Source organism: Furipterus horrens, unplaced genomic scaffold (genome assembly GCF_987537825.1).
Source record: "Furipterus horrens unplaced genomic scaffold, mFurHor1.1.pri manual_scaffold_8, whole genome shotgun sequence".
In the NCBI taxonomy this organism is placed as follows: Eukaryota; Metazoa; Chordata; class Mammalia; order Chiroptera; family Furipteridae; genus Furipterus; species Furipterus horrens.
This window is the reverse complement of record NW_028327178.1, coordinates 92,180,386-92,197,405: the sequence shown is the minus strand read 5'-3', so window position 1 is coordinate 92,197,405 and position 17,020 is coordinate 92,180,386. Positions and strand designations below refer to the sequence as shown.

Below are 17,020 nucleotides of genomic sequence, written 5' to 3'. Positions count from 1 at the left end.
CTCCATCTTACTGCTTTCCATAATTCAGTTTCTGTGGTGTAGCAGGTCCTGCACTAGGTTTTTGGCATATATTATCTCATTTAGCAATCACAATCTCATGAAAGGTAATTTTCAGAAAGATTAAATAACGTGTTATGGTCACCCAGATGTTAAGTGCTAAAGCTAGAATTAGATTTGAAGTCGTAACACCAAAGCCTAAGCTCCTCAGCTACTCCAAGCTAGTGCTCCATCTTGTTCTTTACTTTGTTGTTGTTGTTGTTTATTTGTTTTCTTGTCTTCTCATGGCCAAAGATTACTAACATTATTCTCTTTCTTTCACGACCAAGAATCCAGCAAGCTAAAGGTACAGAAGGTGGAGCCCTGGAATAGTGTACGTGTGACATTCAACATCCCCCGGGAAGCAGCAGAGCGGCTCCGAATCCTGGCTCAGAGCAACAACCAGCAGCTTCGGGATCTGGGGATTCTCTCCGTTCAGATTGAAGGTGCCCATCTGGACCTAAATCATAACAACAGCAGAATGTAGCATGATTTCCTGTGCTGCTTTGTCTCTTCCTCTCAAGTTTCAGAATGTCAAGTAACATGTAACCTGTGCTTCACATTGTAGCACATTAGGGTAAAGAGGGATTGAGGCTCTATTTGGGGCCTGATGCTTCAGCTTCTATAGCCTCAGACTCCATTCTCATGGCTGATTTTGGCTCTCAGCCTGTCAGACGTCAGACTTTGATTTTACTAGTATCCTGATGAGGAACTGATTTGTCTTTTGAAGAATATCTCTTAATTTCAATTGCTTCCTTCTACCCACTAAGCCTTAGTTTTCTTTTTCTTTATTCATGTAACAGAGATTAAGATGCCCTAAACAATTCTTTTGTAGCAGTATTTAATTTTAAAATACTTTGCCAGAGTGATCTTTACACACACACAAACACCACTACCACCACCACCACCACCACCACCACTACCACTACCATTACCACCCACTCCCGCCTTCAGTCCCTGCTATGGCTTGCTGTTCACAGAATAAAGACTAAACTTTTTATCATGACCTCAGTCTTTGCATGTTCAGACCCCTGTCTTATTCATCCAGCCTTATCTTGTACAACTCTCCTCCTTGCTGTATGTGTTCCAGCCTTTTGAGCTTTCTTCTGGTTCCTGGAATATGCATTTCTTCCTCCTGCCACAGGTCCTTTGCATTGATGTCTTCTCTGTATGGAATATTTGCCCCTACCATTTCCCTTCCCTTAAATGCCTTTTCCACCTTCTGGTATCAGCTTATATCTTACTGAGGATGTATTTTTTGAGCACCTTGATTCAGGTTTGTTATATGCACTCATAAAGGTCTGTCCCCCCACCCCCCAGATCATTTATCTCACTTTAATTACAGCAATTATTTAATTATTATTTTGTTCCCCCATAGACTGCAAGTTCAAGTAGGGCAGGGACCATGTCTTATTTTGCTCACTGTTTTGTCTCTGCTTGTCTGTACATGTTTTAGGTTCCTTAGTAAATATATGTTGAATCAACACAAGGGAAGCACATATATAATAGTGCCACTTTGTTTCAGCATTCAGAATACAGTGATAAAGAAAATATGTTCCTTGCTTTTATGAACTCAAAAGGAGCTCATGACCTTGGTGAGACAGACAAACCTGTGAGATGTATAAGTACCAAGTGAGGAGGAGCACAAAGGAGGTTCTGTCTTTGGATGCCCAGTGAATTAAAACCCTGTCCTTCCCTCTTATGTTGATGCAAGCAGGGTGGCAGCCAACGAACAATTCCAGCCTTCCCTTCCACTGGTGGGCCAGGCCCTCCTGACCCTGTGCTTGCTTAGATCCTAAATGCTCCACAAAACATCAGCAGCTAAGGAGGTTGACATTTTGTATATAGAAGTGAGACATATTTTGCACAGTTAGGATTGTAGGTTGCTGTACCCCAAAAAGGGCAATACCAACAAACAAAGATTATTTAGAGAGGGTTATAGATAGATAGATTGAAGAGTGGGATTTAACATCATTTAATAAAGTGAGGGAATGGTGTTTTAAACAATAACCAGTTTATTTTGAAAAAGGTTGGATTGTCTAAAAGGATTCAGAAAAGTAAAGTTAATTCACAGTAGTCTATAGGATATAGTATGAAATTCTAGAAAGAGAAGAAGTCAAACAACTATTGGATATAATAAAACTATATGGGCCCTGGCTGGTGTGGCTTAGTGGATTGAGCACTGGCCTGTGAACCAAAGGGTCACTGGTTCGATTCCCAGTCAGGGCACATACCTGGGTTGTGGGCCAGGTTCCTAGTTGGGGACACGTGAGAAGGAACCACACATTGATGTTTCTCTTCCTCTTTCTCCCCATCTAAAAATAAATAAAATCTTTAAAAAAAACTATATGGACTGTTTATAAGTACATAAACACATAAGTATAAAAAACACGTAAGTGGTTAAGATGCTGGCTCCTCTTTATTGTTATAGCCATAAATTAAAATATAAGTACCAACAAGGAGGCAAATAGATAACATAGTTCTAGAAATTATGAAATTCACATATTACAGAAAGGAGTTTAACTTTTAGGTAACATGTATCCCAGTTGATCTTTCTCTATCCACATTCCCTGCGAATTCAGGCAGGAGAGAAAGTGGTGGCAGCAACTGTTGATTTTGTGAAACCAGTCATAAGTTGATGCCTTTGTAAGTTGTAAGGGGAGGTGTTGCTCTTGTGTCTGCTGCAGGGGTGGAGAGTCAGGTTGTTCCCTGACTAGTCTTTTCTCCAGTGAGAAATACTTCTGTACCTTTCCGTTTTGAGTTTTGGCCAGGGAGTTGGGGAGACATCTTTTTTGAGGGCATTTTGTGACCCTTCTGTAAATTCATAGTGATTTCAAGTAGGAATCTGCAACTTTCTGTAAAGGGCTAGAGAATAAAAATTTTTTTGGCTTTGTCACACAATTCAACTGATGTAGCACAAAAACAGCCTTAGGCAATGTAAATGAATAAATATGGCTGTGTTTCAATAACACTTTTTTAAATAAACAGGCAACTGGCTAGATTTTGCCCACAGGCTATAGTTGTCCCCTAACCAGCAAGTTTGGGAACCAGTAGTGTTCTCCACGTGTTCTGTTTTTTTAAACAACGCTTAGCTTCTATGTAGTTGGCAGTTAGGGGACTAATAGCAGTATAATGTGGAAATTGTATTTATTCATATGTGGTTGTTCCTGGGCAGGGGGAGCTAGAATAGTAGGACTAGAAGGATAATTATCTACAAGGAAAAAAAACCTTTAGTTCAGCTGCTGCATAGATGAAAGTCCTTTCAGCTTTGTTTTAAGAAAATTAAGAATGGGAACTTAACACTCGTGTTATACCTTCCCCACAAGTGCACCCCCAGCACTGCATGGCTCGAGGCTTATATGACAGATTGCACTTCCTCCTGTGCCTGCCTCAGTGGCAGCCCTACTGGCTCAGCATCACTGCATCTGCAGTATCTCAGCCCCTTTCATCAGGCATTTCCACTCTAATGTTTTGGAGTATGTTGTCGCCACTAATTTTTGTTTTTATTAAAAATCTGGTTACAGAGCTGCATGAGTTTTGAGTTTGCCCCAACACTGTTTTTCTCATAAAACCTGTTATTTTCGGTGTGAGATTTTAACAGAATGTAGGGTTTTCCAGGAATGCATTTATCATATAGGAAAATGCCTATATTTCTTTGTAAGGTTATGATAAGATGACTTTATCTTTTATTCAATAAATAGCTAATAAATGCCTACTGTGTACCAGGCACTGTTCTGTGTATAAAGAATATAACTAGAGTGGACTTATGATATATCATCTAAATCAGAACATTTTTGAGAGTGAAAGAGGGTGCTATTAATAACTATCATGAGACAACACATAGAAAGGAACTAGGGAAGACTTGTGGTTACCCTTGTATAGTGATGGGGGGGTGCAGACAAGAAAGCAAGTAAATGAATAAGTACTTACATGAAGTGTGCTTTGAAGAAATAAGATATTCTGGTAAGGGTGACCTAACCTGGGATTGATAAGGTGGCTAGAGGAGGCCTTTCTGGGCATGTGACACCTAAGATTATGTGAAAATTGAGGCATTGACTTATGTGAGAATAGTGCAGGAGACTGTTCTAGGCAGAGGGACAATATATGCAAAGGTCTTGAGGTGAGGAGCAGGTTTGTGTGTCTAAGAAAGTAAAAAAAAAAAAAAAAAAAAAGCCACAAAGACTGAATCCTTATTACTGAAGGAGAAAATAGTGTCAGTTGGGGTTAGAGAGGTAGGCTATCCAGTACGGTAGCCACAAGCCATATGAGGATGTTGGGCACGGGGAATGTGTTGTAAGTGTGAAATACGTACTGGACTTTGAAGACTTAGCTCTTCCCAAAAGGAATGTAAAGTATCTCAATAATTTTATATCAATTATATGTTGAAATAATAATGAATTGGATGTATTGGGTTAATCAAGTATATTACAGTTAACTTCAATTTATTTTTACCTTTTTACTACAAATTCTAGAAAATTTAAAATTACATGTATGACTTTTATTATATTTTTGTTGAGGAGCACTGGGCTAGATAGATAATTAGAGGTATTGTATACCCTGTTAAAACTCTGACTCCAAAAAACCTCCGCTGCCTTGCGGCATACCTCTTCAGGGGAAAGGCTAAGGGAGTAAACCCCGACAGAAAATCCGGAGCCGGAGTCCCTAAGGCGGTTTGACGTTGTAGTCAACACCGGCAACTCCTGCGGCGCACCTGAAGCCAAGCTGTATTGACTCCGTCTTTCCCTTGGACCCTTCAGCTGCGAAGAGAGGGGGGGTCTGCTGCATGGGCAACAGCAGACCCTCCATATCACCCTGCCCAGGCTCTGTAGCTTCAGCTTCACTGGAGAGGACACTCCAGCGTCATCACAAGATGTCGATTCAACACGGGAGGAGACAGATACCGTGTCACTCCCGAGTTGGACTGCACAGCCATTCTCGGCGGTGCAGATAGACTCTTAAGAAGCTACACCATCGTCTCTCGAGACGGACGGCTGCCGACGATACCCTGTTAAGAAGTTTGGCTTGCATTTCCAAAGCAGTGGGAAGCAATGGAATGTAGTGTAAACAAAGAAGTGACATGATCTGATGTCCATTTTAAGATCAGTACTTTCTGCTTAGAATGGCCCAGCAAGTTTGGTATATTAATAGTTCTTTTGCTTTATTGAAAACCCTCAAGATCTGTATTTCTCTCTTTTACTTCTGACTCCCATAGGCAACTTAGAGCATCCTGAAGCCCCTGGTGATTGGTAGGATGTTTGTTCCCTATGACTATCCTACCTGCCTGGTTAAAACAGAAAGCTGGCATAAATCAGTGACAAGACAGAGCAAACCTGTGCTCTCTTTAGCTTCCTTCTTTATTATCTGTTCTGTAAGGAAGGACTTCAGTAAATACAACCTTTCAACTCCTCAGCCACAGGCCGGCTATACCTCTGTTGTCCACAGGGTGGTGATGTTCTCAAGAGTAGCAGTCAAAATTTTGGATTAAGGATGTGTGAAGCATCCAAATTTCAAAGATTTTTTATCATTAGACTAAGTACGACTTAAGTTGTCTCTAAGTTTAGGGTACATCATTTGGAACACTTGTAATGACATTCCTACCAGGCTATTGTAAGGTGTGAATGAGACAAAATTTTGGTCTAATCATCAGATGTCTCAGAGGTAGGTCAGTGACAACCTAATTTTTTTTGTTTTTTTTTTTTTAGTTAAAGTTGACATACGATGTATTAGTTTCTTGTGTACAACATAATGATTAGACATTTATATAACTTAAGTGATCACCCCAATAAGTCTAATACCTATCTGATATAATACATAGTTATTACAATACTATTTACTATATTTCTATGCTGTACTTTATATCCCTGTGACTTTTTTTTTTTTTTTTAGAGGGTAAGGCAGGAAGAAAGAGAAGGGGAGAAACATCCATGTGTGGTTGCCTCTTGCTTGCCCTCACCTGGAAACCTGGCCTGCAATGCAGGCATGTGCCCTGACTGGGAATCCAAGCAGTGACCCTTTGGTTTGCAAGCTGGCACTCAATCCACTGAGCCACACCAGCCAGGGCCCCATGACTTTTTTTGTAACTGGCAATTTGTATTTCTTAACCCCCTTCATGACCTTTTTCACCTATCTTCCCACCTCCCTTCCATCTGGCAAATATCTGTTTGTTCTCTGTATCGATGAGTTTGTTTCTGTTTTGTTTGTTCATTTATTTTGGTTTTAGATTCCCCATATAAATGAAGTCATATGGTATTTGTATTTCTCTGACTTATTTTGCTTAGCATAATACCCTCTAGGTCCAGTTGTGTTGTCACATATGGCACAATTTTATTCTTTTTCTGGCTGCATTATATGCCATTATATATTATGTACCACTTTTTAAAAAATTATATTTTATTGATTATGCTATTATAGTTATCCTGATTTTTTCCACTTTGTACCCCCCAATCCTTCAGGCAATTCCCCCACCATTGCTCCTGTCCATGGGTCATGTGTGTAAGTTCTTTGGCTATTCCATTTCCTGTACTGTACTGTACATCCCCATGACTGTCTGGTAACTACCTATTTATATTTCTTAATCCCCTCACCTCTCTACCCATTCCTGTCATACCTCCCTCCCATCTGGCAACCATCAAAATGCTCTCTGTATACATGATTCTGTCTCTGTTCTTCCTGTTTGCCTAGTTTGTTATTTAGATTCAATTGTTGATAAATATGTATTTTTTGCCATTTTATTTTTCATAGTTTGGATCTTCTTTTTCTTATAAGTTCCTTTAATATTTCATGTAATAATGGTTTTGTGGTGATGAACTCCTTTAGTTTTTTCTTGTCTGGGAAGCTCTTTTTCTGCCCTTTGAGTCTAAGTGATAGCTTTACTGGGTAGAGCAATCTTGGCCGTAGGTCCCTGCTTTTCATAACTTTGAATATTTCTTGCCAATCCATTCTAGCCTGCAAAGTTTCTTTTGAGAAATCAGCTAACAGTCTTATGGGAACTCCTCTGTAGGTAACTAACTTCTTTTCTCTTGCTGCTTTTAAGATTCTCTCTTTGTCTTTAACCTTTGGTATTTTAATTATGATGTGTCTTGGAGTGGACCTCTTTGCATCCATCTTGTTTGGGACTCTGTTCTTACATGGACTTGCATATCTATTTCCTTCACCAAATTAGGGAAGCTTTGTTTCATTATTTTTTCAAATAGATTTCTAATTTCTTGCTCCTTCTCTTCTCCTTCTGGCACCCTTATGATGTGAACGTTGGACCTCTTGGAGTTGTCCCAGAGGCTGCTTATACTATCCTCATTTTTTTGGATTCTTTTTTCTTCTTGTTGTTCTGATTAGTTGTTTTTTTGCTTCCTTATGTTCCAAATGACTGATCTGATTTTCAGCTTCATCCACTCTACTGTTGTTTCCCTGAAAATTGTTCTTTATTCCAATTAATGTATCCTTCGTTTCTGACTGAATCTTTTTCATGCTGCTGGGCATCCTTATAACCAGTGTTTTGAACTCTGCATCTGGTAGGTTGCTTATCTCCATTTCCTTTAGTGCTTTTCCTGGAGTTTTGGTCTGTTCTTTCATTTGGGCCATGTTTGTCTCCTCATTTTTGGCCGCCTCCCTGTGTTTGTTTCTATGTATGTATTAGGTAGAGCTGTTTTGACTCTGTGTCTTGTTAGTGTCCTATAGGTGTCCTATAGGGTCTGGCGGCACAGCCTCCCCTACCACCCAAGCTGGGTACTCGAGGTGTGTCCTTTATGTGGGCTGAGTACACCCTCCTCTTGTAGTTGAGCCTTGGCTGATGTTGGCAAATCAATGGGAGAGATTTACCCAGACTAGTCAGCTGCAAGGACTGGCTGTGACCACTTATCACCAATCTTCACCCTCAGTGGAGGATCAGCTGTGCAGGCCCAGGGTGGTGGTGCTCCGATATGGTCTGTAGCTGTCCACTGGGTGTGCTGGCCCTGAGGTTTCCCAGGTGGTGCAAGCCAAGGTCAGCCCCCACCTGTGTTTTTCCCAGGACACCATGCCTGAGCTATAAAGCAATCTGAGATGGCTGCTACTTGTGCTGGGCTTGGCGATTCCCAGGTGAAGCCAAGCTGTAAATCTAAGCTGGCTGCTGCTAGTGCTGGGCCTGGGGCTCACTGAAGCCAGCTGTTGCTTGTTTGATAGGATTTAGGAAGTTGTGAAGCATGAGCCAAGACCAGCCACTCATACACAACAGCAACTTGGTGGGGCAGAGTCTCTGGGGATTTCCAAGGCAGATCAAACAGTGTTAGCCAGACTGATGAAGTCTCAGCTATGGCAGCAGCTTACCAGCTTTGTTGGGGAAGGGTTTAGCAAAGGAACAATGGCCTCTGCTCATCTTGATGCCAGAGACTCAGTTTCTCTCTGCATACCACTGGTGCATTTCAAGCTGTTACCCCGGTGCTGGAGCTCAGAGGAAGTTAGTCTGTAGGTGAGTCTCTGTGTGAGTTCTTCAAAAGGAAATGCTTGGCGTTCCAGCAGTTTCTTCACTGACTCAATCCCCACTGGTTTTTGCCGCCAGAATTTGTGGGGACTTATCTTCCTGGCACTGGAACCCTGGGCTGGTGGGCCTGGTGTAGGGCTGGGACTCCTTGTTCCTGAGATAACCCTTCCAGATTTTTATCCACCACACATGGATGTGGAGTGAGCACGTTCGCTTCTGTGTCCCTCCTACCAGTCTGGTTGGGTGTGGTTTATGTTTTTTGTTGTCAGACTTCCATTCCACTCAATTTCTGACGGTTCTGAGTAATGGTTGTTCTATATTTTACTTGAAATTTTGATGTGGTTGTGCAAAAAGGTGAGCTGTGTCTGCCTATGCTGCCATTTTGACCAGAAGTCTCTTATGTAACACATTTTTATCCATTTGTCTATCAGTGGACACTTAACAATCTATCTACTCTTCATTGCGTGAACTTCTCTGCTATATATCTGTTTACATTGAAGTTACTGAAAGGAAAATGGTAATTTGCTCACAAATGTTACCATATCCCCATATCATTTTTTTTCTTCATACATGCACGCACACGCACACTCTTGGTGAGCTGGTTAAAAATAAATACTCAGGGTTCCAAGCTCTCTGCTGATGCTATGCATCATTAATCATTGCCCATCTGCTGTATTCTGAGGGTTCTTATGTTCTCCTCGTGCTTCATGTAACTAAACCTGCTCAGATGAGGTTGAAGAAAGACCCATATACCGTGTTTCCCCGAAAATAAGACAGTGTTTTATATAAATTTTTGCTCCTAAAGATGCTCTAGGTCTTATTTTCATGGGATGTCTTAGTTTTCCATGAATAAGAATTCACATTTATTGTTGAACAAAAAAATCAACATTTATTAATATACTGTAGTCATATCATCACAAACATCAGCATAACCAGCCAAACTGAATTCTATCAAGAATTTGGGGGGAGCTATAGCAATGACTGCCGCTAGGTCTTATTTTCAGGGGAGGCCTTATATTTCTAAGCTTGAAAAAATTGTACTAGGTCTTATTTTCGGGGAAACAGGGTAGTATTGAATCCATCATTTTTGTGTTGGTAACCTTACCATAATTCTTCGAAAACAAAAAGCTACAACTCTTGTGTGCCTGTTTTTTAAAAAATTTGTATTTATTCTGATGGTTTCCTTTTTATAACCTGTCATTTTCAGGGGAAGGTGCTATCAACCTGGCTTTGGCTCAGAACCGAAGCCAAGATGTGAGAATGAATGGACCCATGGGAGCTGGAAATTCAGTTAGGATGGAGGCGGGATTTCCCATGGCAGGTGGTCCAGGTGAGATCTCCCAATCAATTATATGACATTTTACTAGTTTCCTTTTTCGGCTTTACTTGCTAATGTTTGATCATTTGTGTCCTGTAATATAGGCAAGGGTTCCTGGCACATCTCTGTTTACTAGTTTAGGAAATCAAGACATAAAATCACTCTTGGGAGACTAGCTAGAGTCACAGAACATGAAGCTTATAGGCTACAATATTTGGGGCTCATGTTTAAAGGTAGATGAGCACTGAGCAATGCTGCAAACATTTATTAAGTTCTGGTTATATGACAACGTATGCTAAGTGTTAGAAATGGAAATAAATAACATATTTTTTACTCTCAGGATATTTATAGATAAGGGAGAATGTAGCTTTCTAACTCCCCCATTCTCTTAAGACTGAGAATCTGTGAGCTAAGAGTTTTTGCATGCTTATGTGGAATTTGTAGAAGTATATGGGAAAATACGTCTTTTTATATATTTAGAACTTAAGAGAGTTATAAATTATTCAGTACCTTTTCTAGTAATCCTGAAATTTCTTCAGAGATTGAATTCAACATTTGTGAATTACAGGATATTAAAATTGAATTGGCTCTCTCATTTAAAGCTGAGGAAGCTGTGGAGCTCACAGAAAGGAAGCGAGTTGCCCAGAGTCAAGTAGCGATAGACTTGCTCAGATCTAACTCCCAGTTTCAATGCTCTTTTCACTACACTAGTGGCTTTCATACTTTTTCTACTGGAAGACCTTTTTATTCAAAGAAACCAGAAAAGCACAGCTGCTTGGTTGAAGCAGAGAGAGCACCTGAAACGAGACCCAGTCATTCACCTCCACACCTACCACAGCAGCTCTTGAAGAAATGCAGGAAAATGGAGAAGCTCAGTTTATAAAGCCATTGTTCTGAACAGTAGCTGAAAACTTGGCCATATAGAATTGGAAGTTGGTTTTTATCCTGACACTGCCATTTAGTGGTTACCTCAAGCTAGTCACTGCATCTCTCCAAGCAACTGTTTCTTTATTTATAAGATGAAATAATAGTGCCTGTAATCTCTTGGGCTCATGTTTGAAAATGGATGAGCCATGTAGCAAACATTTGCTGAATTCCTATTATATGTCAGGACCTGTGCCATTAGGCTATTGTAGAGTACCATATAGTACTGTAGATGGAAAACACCAGCCTGGTACCTATAGTAGGGAGTCAGTAGATCTAGTTCTCCATAAAAGTTTGAGCATTTGGTGTCAGGGCAGCTTGATGAATACCAATAAAACATTTCTTAAAAAAAGGATCCCTGGCTGGTGTAGCTCAGTGGATTGAGTGCTGGCCTGTGAACCAAAAGGTCACCAGTTGAATTCCCTGTCAAGGCACACACCTGGGTTGCAGGCCAGGTCCCCAGTTGGGGGCATGTGAGAGGCAACCGATTGATGTTTCTCTCGCACATTGATGTTTCTCTCTGTCTCCTTCTCCCTTCCTTCCCCTCTTACTGAAAATGAATAAAATCTCTTTTAAAAAGGCAGCTTGATGAGAGATTATAGGTGGCACTTTTGCCACTAGTGAAGAACCAGAGTCAGAAAAAGATTGGGAAGAACCTAGCTAAGTTGCATGTAGTTAGTGAAAGAATGAATAGACATAAAATGAGATTCAGGAAATCTGGGTTCTAGTCTCGATTCCCCAGCCACATGACTTAATATTTACTAGCCTTAGCCCTGGCTGGTGTGGCTCAGTGAGTGGATTGAGTGCTGGCCTATGAACCGAAAGGTTGCTGGTTTGATTCCCCATCATAGTATATGCCTGAGTTGTGGGTCAGGTCTTGTGAAAGGCATCCAATATCTCGCACATTGATATTTCTCAAACCCTCTCTTTCTCCCTCCCTTCCCCTCTCTAAAAATAAGTACAATCTTTAAAAAAAATATATTTTCTAGCCTTAGTTTCCTGTAAACATATTTATGTCCTAGAAACAATGCTGTAGATCCCTTCCAGCCTTAAAATGTTAGGACCCCATTAAACTGATATCAGCACACTAATTGCAAGCTCTCCTTGTATTTGGCAAATAACCCTCTTAGTATCTGACATATAGCAGGCAAATACACTAAACATCTCTGGAAAATGAGTGTAAATTATAGTGATATATGTAATTCATTGTCAACATATGAAACTTAGAAGCTTTAGGCCACTTGATTGTGATACTATATACAATATGAAGTTTCAGGAATAATGAGTTAGTAATGATCTGTGATCACAGTAATATTTTAACCCCTAATCTTTCTTTACTGCCAAGTATACTTCAGAATGTTTTTCTCTATTTGTCCATAGGGACAATGGTTGCAAACAAATTTAGTATAAGATTAAACTAAGCAGAGAAATTTGTATAGGGATAGAGATCTTAGTATTCTATAATACAAAAATAAATTCTTGGTAATTGTGTATCTAGAATGTCTTAGATTGTAAATTTTTCTTAGAACTGTTTTTTCTCAGCCTTGGCAACAGAGTTGACTAATAAGCAAACATCTTTTGTAATTAAAACCATATCCATAGCCTGTTTTTCTCCATAGTTTTAGAGAATCTCGATTAATGAGGAGGATACCATAGTAGTCATCTAGATGCGGTTTTTCAACCGTGTCTCTTTTCGTGCTTTGGGCTGATAATTCTTTGCTGTGGGGAGCTGTCCCGTGGGATGTTTAGCAGCATCCCTGGCCTCAACCCACCAGATGCTAGTAGCACCACTACCCCTTCTTCCCAGTAGTGTCAACAAAAACTCTCTCCAGGTATTGCTGAATGTCCCCTGAGAGACAAAATGTTGTTCCCCCCCAAAGTTGTGAACCATGGATCTAGTCCAAATTCTCACCTAGTACTGGAATGTATTTTATAGTATCGCTGCTGAGCATGTAGTCAGAATGTGCTTGAACATTTCTGAGTGTAGGAGGCTAATTGTAGACTAAGAAAACCTGCTGCTTATCTCCTAAGAACATTCATACTAATTACCATCTTTGAAAAATGGGATGGGGTTGCCCTAAGAAACAAATCCATTTTCAACAGATGAACATATACCTGATTTCCTTCCTCAACTACAAAACACCTAAAAATGATGAATAAAAATACAACATTTAATGCACAATTGAGCTTATAAGAAAGTAAGGGAAATCCCCTGGGGCAAGAAAGAAATCAAAAAGACTTAGATGGCAGTACACAAATTAGAAGATTATGTAAGAGCCAAGGGATTTGAATTTTAATGGCCAGGAAGGGATAAAATATGTAGATTTGCCTTGGGTCCACATAAAGAAGGAAGTTAGAATTCAGAATTCCACATGAAGCCTGAATTTTCAGTGAAAGATAGATTTGAAAATTTTTACCCTGGCATAGAAAGACAAACATAAAACTTGTCTGTCTTGGCCTGGGCTCCTAGTTCAGGATGGGGGAAATGGTGATTTTGAAATTGTTGTCTCTACCTTCATGCAAGTTGGGCATTTAATTTACAGTGTGGGGCAAAAGTAGGTTTATACTTTTGAGTATGTAAAACACAGAGTTTATTCTTGTATTATCATTTATTAATTATTGTATTATTTTCCATACAAGCAACTGTAGACCTACGTTTGCCCCACCCTGTATTATTGAAATAACACTGGAACAGCCAAGCTAAGTCATTAAGTGGTTCTAAGCTGGTAATAATTGTTGAAGCTCTGGAGAGGCACATTCTCAACCGAAGGCATTTCAGATTCTCATAGTTAAAGCCTAGTATAAAGGAGATTATACTCTAAATTTATAACATTTAGGATTAGATTTCCTCCCTCTAGTTAATGTGAATTCTAGATAATGAGAATATTAGGGTGTTTAAAATTATGAAAATCCTAAGAGGACAAGACACTATCAAAACACAAACAGAACTTGAAGTGGGATGACCAGAACTTACAGAAAATTTTAAATTATTGAAGGAAATAATGTACCCAGCAAATTAGACACAGCTGAGTTGGAAGGTAAACTTGAAGAACTTAACCAGAATGCAGCAGAGAAAAAAATAAAAGATGGAAATATGAAAAAGTCAAGAGAAATAAAGGATAAAATGAGAAGGTCTAACGTAAGTCTGAAAAGAGTTCCAGAAGAAGATAAATTGAGGAGGAACAATAGTTAAATAGAGAATGGCTGAAATTTTTCCAGAATTGGTGAAAGAAATAAGTCCTCAGATTCAGAAGCCCTGTAATCCTGAGCACTACAAATAAAAATAAATCCATATCTGTACAGAAAATTGTAAAGCTACAGAACATTAAAAAGAGAATGGTAAAAGCAACTCAAAACAAAAGACCAATTGTTTACAAAGGAAACACTATCAGACCCACAGCTAATTTCTCAACAGCAACATTGGAAGCCAGGAAACATTGGAATATTTCATGATGAGAAAATTATTGACAGCCTAGAATTTTAAACCTAGTTACACTATCAACTTTAGTATGAAATAAAGACCTTTCCAAAGAGACTAAGAAAATTTACCATTAACAGACCCTTGCTAATTGAACTGCTCAAGGATGTACTTCAGGAAGAAGAAAATTGAACCTAAGATGGAAGAAGTAAGAGCTAAGAAGGAATGGTGAGCTAAATAGTTGGGAAACCTGGGGTAAATATTTCTAAATAAACACTGACTTATTTAAGTGTAATGATGACCATATATTGTCTTTAGACTTTAAGTCAAATATGTCTGTTGACATTTTAAATATAATCACTAAAATAATAGAAATAGAGTGTATAACTTCTAAATTATTAGTGGAGGGGCAGAAAGGAAGGCCATGATGAAAAAATAAATCAATAAAACTCAGGAAAAATAGGAAAGCAACTCAGAAAAAGAAGGGTAAAAAGCAGTGGTATCATAAAGTGATAAAGAAAAATATACCAATAATTAACAATAAAGTCAAGTGGATTATGAACTTTGATAAAAAGAAAGTAATCAGATTCAATAATAAAATTAGATTTAGCTTTGTGCTCTTACAGGAAACAAATTATAACAGAGTTCCTAGTAAAAAGAATAGAAAAAAGATAATCCAAATGAATATTAACCAAAAAAAGGGGGACTGTTTTTAAGATAAAACACAATTTAAAGTAAAAAGCTTTATGGAGGATAAATAGGGAGTATGATATAAAAAATTCACCAGAAAGGTAATTAAACTTTTATGTTCTTAATAAGCTAACCTCAAAACATATCAGACACAAATGGACAGAATTACACAAAGATAGCAAATCTTAGGGGAAATTTTAGCACACCTCTGTTTGTAATTGATGTATTGAGCTTACACAAAATTAGTAAGGATGTTATGACTAACATAGTTAAAATGGTTTGATTTAATGGGTGTACAGTTGACCTTGAATAACACAGGGGTTAGGGGCGCCAACCACCCATGCAGTCAAAAATCTGAGTATAACTTTTGACTCCCCGAAAACTTAACTACTAACAGTCTAGTATTGACTGAAAGCCTTACCAATAACATAAACAGTCAATTTTAACACACATTTTGTATATTGTGACTATTATAAGCTGTAGTCATACAAGTAAGCAAGAGAAAAGAAAATATTAAGAAAATCACAAGGAAGAGAAAATACACTTGTAGTACTTACATATTTTTAGAAAAAATCCACATGTAACTGTACCTGCACAGTTCAAAACCGTGTTGTACAAGGGCCAACTGTATATAGAAATCATGCACTAATAATTCAAGGATTCTTAATCTTTCCAAGCATAAATGGAACATCTATATAAGTTGACCATGTATTATTCCAAAAGCAAGTTTTAGTAAATGCCAAATATTGGTACTACACAGACCCATAGTGCAATTAAGTCAGTGGCAACAACAACAACAAAAAAACCCTAAGATATTCCATATTTTTAGAAATTAAGAAAATACATTCTAAATACCCAGTGATTTTTAAAAAACAAATAATCATGGACATTAGAAAATATTTAGGATGGAATAATAAGAATAACACATTCAAAATTTGTAAGATGCAGCCAGTACAGCACTTGGAAGAAAGTTAAGCCTTCAGATACTTATATTATTAGTTGAACAGAACATCAATTGAAAATCAGCAAGCTAAGTGTCTGACTTAAGAATTAAAAAAAAAAAATCAGTGATAATTTAGGAGGAAGGAAATAATAAAGATAAGAACATAAATAAGTAAAGTATGGATTTAAAAAATCCAGTAGAACAGAGGAGCAAAACCAAAAGAAGGTTTTGTTTTGTTTTGTTTTGTTTTTTTAAGAAATTATTTATTTTCATAGAGAGGGGAAGGGAGGGAGAAGGAGAGGGAGAAAAACATCAATGTATGAAAGAAACATCAATTGACTGACTCTCACACACCCCCAACTGGGGAGCTGGCCCACAACCCAGGCATGTGCCCTGACTGGGAATTGAACTGGTGACCGTTAGGTTTGCAGGCCAGTGCTCAATCCACTGAGCCACACACCAGCCAGGGCAAAAGAGGTTTTTTTGAAATGTCAGCTAAAATGATGAACCTGGTAAGACAAGTAAAGAAAAAAAGAGGCACAGGTAATATAAAGAATGAAAAAAAAGTGTACATCTTAAAAGGTTGTATTTTATTGTATGTGAATTATGCCTAAGTTTTAAAAAAGAAGTAAAAAAAGGACATCCCATGAATAACTTTAAGCTAATTAAATTTAAAGCATAAACCAAACTGACTTAATAAGATAGAGAAAACTTGAAAAATCTATAACTACTTTAAAAATTGAAATAATTAAAAATCTGTCTCCCTGTGAACTGATTGTATAACCCACAGGCCCAGTTGATTTTACATGTGAGTTTTACTAAATAGTTAAAGAACAGATAGATATATTTTTCCAGAGCATAGAAAAAGAGGAAATAGAAAAAGAGGAAAGATGCTTTTCAGCTCAGTTTGAAGTTATTTTAATCTTGATGCCAACATTAAAGGAGGACAGGAAGAGAAGGTAATTATAGGCTATTATCACTTATGAACATAGATGCTATATCTTAAAAAGTCCAACAGTATCAAAAGTTAGAGAGCTATGGAGCAAAGGAAGGTCTGAAACATCTAGTTGGAGTATAAATTGGTGAAACCACTTTTGAGAGCAGTTTACCAATATCTAGTAAATTTGTAGATGCTTATACTTCAAAACCTAGCAATTCTAATTATACAGTGTAAAAACATTCTCACATGTCCACAAGAATGCATGACATTACAAAATTCTAATAATGAAAAGTTAG

The 17,020-nt window shown here is 38.3% G+C and overlaps 1 protein-coding gene across 11 annotated transcripts in view; it reads left to right on the top strand.

Annotated features, from left to right (window-relative positions):
* NCOA6 (nuclear receptor coactivator 6) overlaps positions 1-17,020 on the top strand; it is an 84,238-nt gene that overhangs the window by 27,596 nt on the left and 39,622 nt on the right. For all 11 annotated transcript variants that reach the window (XM_090286274.1, XM_090286272.1, XM_090286277.1 and 8 more), the window contains 2 exons: positions 327-482; positions 9,699-9,821. In XM_090286274.1, the coding sequence (XP_090142400.1) occupies positions 327-482; positions 9,699-9,821 (279 nt within the window). The remainder of the gene's footprint in view (positions 1-326; positions 483-9,698; positions 9,822-17,020) is intronic.